Source organism: Gossypium hirsutum, unplaced genomic scaffold (genome assembly GCF_007990345.1).
Source record: "Gossypium hirsutum isolate 1008001.06 unplaced genomic scaffold, Gossypium_hirsutum_v2.1 scaffold_30, whole genome shotgun sequence".
NCBI classification, from domain to species: Eukaryota; Viridiplantae; Streptophyta; class Magnoliopsida; order Malvales; family Malvaceae; genus Gossypium; species Gossypium hirsutum.
The window spans coordinates 42,501-50,000 of record NW_024402774.1 but is presented as its reverse complement, the minus strand read 5'-3'; the positions used below and the strand labels follow the sequence as shown (position 1 = coordinate 50,000).

At 47.2% G+C, this 7,500-nt stretch overlaps 1 protein-coding gene across 1 annotated transcript; it reads right to left on the bottom strand.

The window, feature by feature from the left end:
* Positions 1-5,105: 5,105 nt before the first annotated feature.
* Positions 5,106-5,762, bottom strand: LOC121226187 (uncharacterized). Its single transcript, XM_041110280.1, has one exon. The coding sequence runs from the start codon at positions 5,760-5,762 to the stop codon at positions 5,106-5,108; it is 657 nt and encodes a 218-aa protein (XP_040966214.1).
* Positions 5,763-7,500: the final 1,738 nt, after the last annotated feature.

The window sequence follows — 7,500 nt, the reverse complement described above, 5'->3', positions numbered from 1 at the left end:
CATCGAGAGAGAAGGGCCTGAACCCTACTCTCACAAATATTTTCCGCATCCGAAAGCATGATCGAGCACTAGTGCACCGACGAGGCCACGTCGATTTAAGGGGGCACACTCGGGACACAAGGCACGATTGAGGTCCACCACGCACCCCGAAGGGCACGAGATGGAGAAGGGACGGCAACACATCCATAATTCTATCTAGCTTAGGTACGCAACACAAGATCCCGATACCACCCCCTGAGTTCACTTACAATAAGGGGAGTTAATGAAGAGGAGTGTAGCTCGACAGTTCGATGCGAGTAGCATGGAGCCTGCCAATACACACAACCAAAACACCACTCATATGCCCATTGCGTACTAGTAGTAGCGCCCACGCACACCGCCCAATAGTCCACCCAACCAATCGAATGGTAGGGGAGCGGAAGGAACAACGAACGAGGCCGCACCACAACCGCTTGGTACGAGAACTACGAGGAGCAAAGTCCCACTAGGACTTAGTCGAGCCAAGACCGAGCCTACAATCTCAACTTACACCCCCTAGTGAGCCGTTGCCGTCAAAAGGACTTGGTACTGGGGTCACGGGCAGCTTCGAATGCGGGCAAGGGCTTGGCAAGGCCAAGGTGCCGTGTGGTCGCCGACTTGGGATGCCTAAGGCGCCCCTAAACGTGACGGGGGCGAATGGGCAAGCCAAGCTCGAGCCCATAGCAATGCATAAGCCACCCTAAGAGATCTTTGCCCGATATAGGGAACTTGGTCCTGGAGTCGTTGGCTACATTTCTATGGGCACGGGCTTGACCGACCGAAAAATCTTCACCCCGGCCACTACCGCCGGCGACCAACCCACCACCGTTGGTGAGTCATGCGGGATGACCCGACCCCCATGGGGGGGCTAAACACACCCCACCTCGGCTCGGAGGGGGGCCACTTCGGGGGGCAGCGGATCTCTACCCCTTAAAGAGCTAAAAAGCTTCGTCAATCTGCTACCAGGAAACATTCGTATGTCTAAAATAGGGACACTTTTCTTTAGCCCGCACATCCCACGCACCAAGGTGCCGATGGTGTTCGAGGCTCCCGCACATCTACGCATCAAGGTTGCCGATGGTGTCCGAGGCTCTCGCATATCCGAGCCCCCAAGGTGCCAATGCTGGTCGAGGCTCCCGCACATCCGAGCCACCAAGGTGCCGAAGCTGGTCAAGGCTCCCGCACATCCTAGCACCAAGGTGCCGATGCTGCTCGAGGCTCCTGCATATCTGAGCCAACAAGGTACCGATGGTGCACGAGGCTCCCCCACATGCAAGCACCAAGGTGCAGATGCTACTCGAGGCTCCCGCACATCCGAGGCACCAAGGTGTTGATGCTACTCGAGGCTCCCGCACATCCCAGCACCAAGGTGCCGATGCTGCTCGAGGCTCCCGCACATCCCAGCACCAAGGTGCCGATGGTGGTCAGGGCTCCCGCACATCCAAGCACCAAGGTGCCGATGGTGCTCGAGGCTCCCATACATCCGAGCCACCAAGGTGCCGACGGTGGTCGAGGCTCCCGCACATCCAAGCACCAAGGTGCCGATACCACTCGCGGCTCCCGTACATCCGAGCCACCAAGGTGCCGATGCGGCTCGGGGCTCCCGCACATCCCAGCACCAAGGTGCCGATGCTCCTCGAGGCTCCCGCACATCCAAGCACCAAGGTGCCGATGCTGGTCGAGGCTCCCACACATCCGAGCCACCAAGGTGCCGATGGTGGTCGAGGCTCCCGCACATCTAAGCACCAAGGTGCCGATGGTGCTCGAGGCCCCCGTACATCCGAGCCACCAAGGTGCCGATGCTGCCATATGCTCCGGCATGACCAAGGGCCCAAGGTGCTGGAGGCTCTTGTTCCGAAAGGGGAGGGACCGGGACAACTCGCTGCATCATTTTCTATATGTCGGGATGGATCGCCGGAGCGCCGCCGGATGGATCGCTGGAGCACCGCCGGGATGGATCGCCGGAGCACCGCCGGGAACCTAACCGACGGTGGGGGGCACCAACGTCCGGGCATGAGATGGGCGTGGACAGTGCCCTGGACAACCCCTGCTCGCTCAATATCACTTCACCCCTAAAGAGCTAAAAAAACTTGGTCAATGTGCTACCAGGCGACAATGTTTTTTTTTTTGAAACAAAAAGGACCACAAGGGTCAACACAATTTATTACGAAACATCACGAATTACAGCATTATGGATATCGAACGGATAATCCATTTCAAACAAACTGTTTATGGCCTCGCTAAACATTTTTTTACAAAGTAAATGGGCTACATTATTACGTGAGCGTTCAGTCCAAACTAACTTGGCAGATTTAAAAAAATTAAAAGCAGCTTTGCATTGCTTAATCCGTGCGCCAATAACAGTGACGTCCTTGTCTAAATTATTAATTCTGTTGACCAGTCCCACGTGGTCCGTTTGGAACAGGACATGCTCATTTAACTTCAATCTACGCTCCACGTTAATGCTTTCTTCAAAAGCCATGCATTCAGCCTCTTCCACCGACAACCTAAGCTCTTTAAAACTCCCACCGCCTCCTAAAACAAAGCCTTCTTCATCCCTTATAATCGTCCCATACCCTATTTTGTTTTCACCTACTGCAGTATCAAAGTTTATTTTAATGAAACCCTTAGGCAGTTTTTTCCACTTCCTCTCCACGATGTTGTTTGAAAGTAATGGTTCTTCTAGCATGTTACAAATTCTAAACTCCTTGCTTAGGTTGCTAGCTCTTTCCCATATCAACTGAGCCTCCTCTGCTTTTCCTCTGAAAATGTAGTTATTCCTGCTGTTCCAGCAGTTCCATAGCGTTGTCATCAGATCAGCCATGGCTCTCTTGTCAAGAACACGCATCAAATCTTCCAGCCAATCAATACAGTGATCATAATTCTTGGAAATAAGGCTCCTAGACCATCCTCCTATCGAAAGGACAGCTCTCGACGTTGGGCAGTCTTTTAACGCATGTAGCACCGTTTCGGACTCAGCTCCACATCTTTGGCACCCCTTGTCAAATCCCTGTCTGATTGTGGTAATTTTACTATTCGTAGGTAGAATTTCATGCCCCACCCTCCATGAAAAAACACGGATCTTCGGTAGAGTGTCAAGCTTCCATAAGGCTTTCTAGAAATACCTGTGCGGGCCAAATCCCATTTCCTTCAACAACAGCCAAGAATAGGCAGACTTTGTATTAAAGCACCCATGAGGGTTGTGGAACCATATCATTTTGTCTTCCTGGTTCTCATTTCCGATGGGAATATCGCAGATCTTGTCACCCCAGTCATGCCCGTACACTTGTTTAACTTTGTTAACATTCCACCTTCTACAATCCACATGCCAGAGACCTTTCACACTCTTTTCATTATGATTTAGAGTGTTGCTTAAGATAGCATCCCTATTGAGCCCTTCCAGACCCCAATTGTTAGCCCGAATATTAATCTTCTCGCCATTACCAATCTGCCAGCCAAAACCGACTTTAAGAGCTTCCGCCGCAGTCGCAATGCTTGACCAAGTAAAGGAGGCTTTGTCCATCTTTTTTGTATTAAAGATGTTTCCATCGGGGAAATACTTTGAAGACAGAACTTTGAAGCAAAGAGAATCTGTGCTGTTTATTAGTCTCCACACTTGACGCCCTAAAAGGGCCAAGTTGAATAATCGAATATTTCTTATTCCAAGTCCCCCATAGCCTTCGATTTGCACAGAGTCTTCCAAGGAACCATTGTCCAGAATCCACTTTTTTCTTTCCCAGCCCACCATGTTCTGCTAAGCTTAGCCTGTATTTCTTCAATGACACCTTTGGGAGCCAAAAAAATCGACATAGCATACGTAGGGATAGATTGAAGAACCGCTTTAATGAAGACTTCCTTTCCTCCATACGAGAGCAGTCTCTTTGTCCAGTTGTTCATCCTGCAAGACAGTCTATTAGTTATCTCTTGAAAAGCTGCTGTTTTCTTCTTACCAATTGGAATAGGAAGGCCCAAGTAATTATTTAATTTTTCCACCACCGTCATGCCAAGGATTCCACTAAGGATTGTTCTCTGATCACGTGAGGTGTTTGGACTAAAAAAGACCGTTGACTTATCGAAATTAATCTCTTGCCCTGAAATATTAGAGAAGATACTAAGCATATTCGCAAGACTCTCCACATCTCTCGTTTTATTCCTGACAAACAAAAGTACATCATCAGCAAAAAATAGGTGATTTATTCTAGGGCCGTTCCTGCTCGCCCGAATACCTCTTAAAGTTTTATTTTCCTGTGAGTTGATAAGCATTCTCGAAAATGCTTCCATACAGAACAAAAACAAATAAGGGGAGAGGGATCCCCTTGACGGAGACCCCTCTCCGGGATAATAGTATCGGATAGAACATTATTACATTTAACCGTATACTTAACCGAGTGAACACATTCCATAATTTTTTCAATCCACTTCCCTTCAAATCCCATTTTCTTCATAACTGTTTCAATGAAATTCCATTCAACGCGGTCGTAAGCTTTGCTCATGTCGAGCTTGACCACGAGCCCTTTATTGGGACCATTCTTTGAACTTTGAAGGTAATGGAGGAGCTCATGTGCAATTAGGATATTGTCGTGTATCATCCTTCCCGGCACGAAAGCACTTTGATTTTGGCTAATGCAGCTAGGTAGGACAGCTTTTAACCTGTTGGCGTACACCTTTGCGATGATCTTGTAGACATACCTACATAAGCTAGTAGGACGAAAATTAGTAAGCTCACAAGGGTCTCTAGTCTTAGGAATTAAAATGATCATAGTATCATTTAAGCAAGAGATGTTTTTGTTTCCGTTAAGGACATCCATGCAGAATTTAATGGTGTCTTTTCCCACTATCTCCCAATGGTGCTTGAAGAAGTTTCCCGAAAGACCATCGATTCCAGGGGCTTTATTCGGATCCATCTGCTTGATAGCCTGGAGGACCTCGCTTTCCATATAGGCCATATTAAGCCATTCATTTGCTTCCCTTGTCACGCACTCCCTTATGTATCCCATCTCTTGGATATTGGCATTTTGACCGTTTGATCGGAACAAACTCGCAAAATAATCTTTAGCCACCGTACTAATGTCTTTACTTTTTGTCACTCAATTTCCTGTCGCATCTTTCAGCTTCTCAATATAAATCTTTTTTAAGCGACCTAAGGCTTTAGCATGAAAAAACCTAGTGTTTCGATCACCCTCCCTTAGCCATCTTGACCGAGACCTTTGAGCCCAGTAGCTTTCTTCCCTAGCATAGAGAAAGTCAAGCCTTCTGCGAGTTTCCTTTAGCATCTTCCCACTTTCCTCTCTGCTATCCGAGTCAATGATCAACTCTATCTGTTTCTCTAATTTCCGCATTTCCCCTTTCATTTTGCCATATTTTTTACACTGCCAAGGACCAAGGGCCGACCTGACCCTTTCAATCTTATCCCCATAGTCAGTACCGTCTCTGTTCCAGGCTCTTTCTATAACCTTTTTTGCATCCTCGTCCTTGGCCCAACAGACATCGAACTTGAAACTCAATCTACTATCATTCGGATAATCCTTCGGTTTTTTACCCCATAGATCTAAAATGATTGCATCATGATCGGACTGGGTTTGTCTCACCATTTTGGTGGCTATAAACGGATAATTTTCAACCACTGAAACCGAGGTAAGAAATCTATCAAGTCTCTCCTTTATCAAGCTTCCCTCGTCCCTATTGTTTACCCAAGTAAACCATCCGCTATCGGGTTTAATGTCCACCAGGGCCAATTCTTCCATGACGTTTTTGAATTCATACATCTAGGCTCTCACTCCTCTGCGTCCGCCTTCTTTCTCAGAATCATTCAAAATTGCGTTAAAATCTCCTCCGACCACCCATTCCTCCTGAGCCGAATCCCCCACCCTCCGTAACATCTCCCATGAACTGCTTCTACAGCTCGGATTCACATGTCCATAGAAACCCGTAACACGTAAGGTTTTGTCACCCTCCAGTTTGATCAAAGAGTCTATATGGTGCTTGGAATAGTTCTGGATAGCCACATTCATCCCGTCCTTCCATATCATCGCTAAACCCCCACTCCGGCCCTCTGAATTAACAGCTAAAGCATTCTGCAGCCTACAATTATTTTGGACCCTACGGAATTCGTTAGCAGCCATTTTAGTTTCGCTGAGGAAGATAATGTCAGGGTTGTTGGCAACAAGGAGTTGCTTTAACTCTCTTATTTTTGCTAGACTTCCCAGACCGCGACAATTCCAGCACATGAACTTCATAGGTTGACCAGTTCCATGCCACCTGAAACCAAGAAAAGACGAGGCAGAGAACTGCGGAAGCGGAAAGCGAGAAAAAGAGGAACAAACCCAGAAACAAAACACAACAATCAAGAAAACACCGGGGCAAAGCGCATACAACCCGCGACCACCGTCAAAACACCCACCCCGAAACTAAAGAAACACCTTCAAAGAAATCTGAAACAGAACCGAAAACAACATCTCAAACAAAACCCAAGAGACAGAAAGATCGAGCAAGACACCCACGACGAAAAGATAGAAAACCTAGAAACAAGAATTACACCCAAAAACCGTTCAGAACAAAAATCCTCAGAGAGTCCGCAAAAAATGGCATGCAAGAGAGAAACACAAGGCAAGCAGGCAACGATCAACGAAGTAAGCGAACCAGAGAATATTTTAAGCCCCCAACCATCCAACAGTAACATAGAACGAGCAAAAATCAACATGCAAGAAAGCCATGCAGAAACACAGGACTTTGCAAAACCCCTTAAAAACATGCAGAAAAAACAAAAAAGATAAGTAAAATAGTCAAAACAGAACCAAATTTCTGGCCACCGTGGGGCCCACAGATTTTATCCAGCGAGACTACCAAGAAAAACCATGCAAAGCATACGTAGTCATTAAATCGTATTGTGTGCAAAACCAGGAAAACAAAAGAATACGTAACAATCAGATAGAATTCACCATGAACCACCAAGCGAAAGTCAGCAAGAAACGTCTTGTCCGACGAAAAACAAGACCAGAGCCAGTCACATCAAATCTGAACCACCGTACAATACCCAAAAATCAAAGCAGCAGGCCAAAATCATTAATGCCTATCAAGATCCGCCTCTCAATTTTGACACTTGACAAGATCCAATCACAGCGAACCAGCAATCAACAAACGTCACCGAGAAATAAGCAAACAAAGCCAAAGACCATCGCTATACATCCTCAAAACTCTTAATCCACCACAACTGCCATTGAAAAACAAGGCAGACACACACGAACACAAAACCAAGAAACAGAATCGCCAGAATCTTAGAGAAAAACACGAAACACGCTTGCTATTACGCTACACTACCAGGCGACATTCTTTTTTTTTTGAACAAAACTACCAGGCGACATTCATGTGTCTGAAACGGGGACACTTTTTTTAGCCCGACGCTCCCGCACCAACAGGGGCCCAACTTTAGCTTTGGTGCTCGAGGCTTCCGCACATCCTAGCACCAAGGTGTCGGTGGTGCTC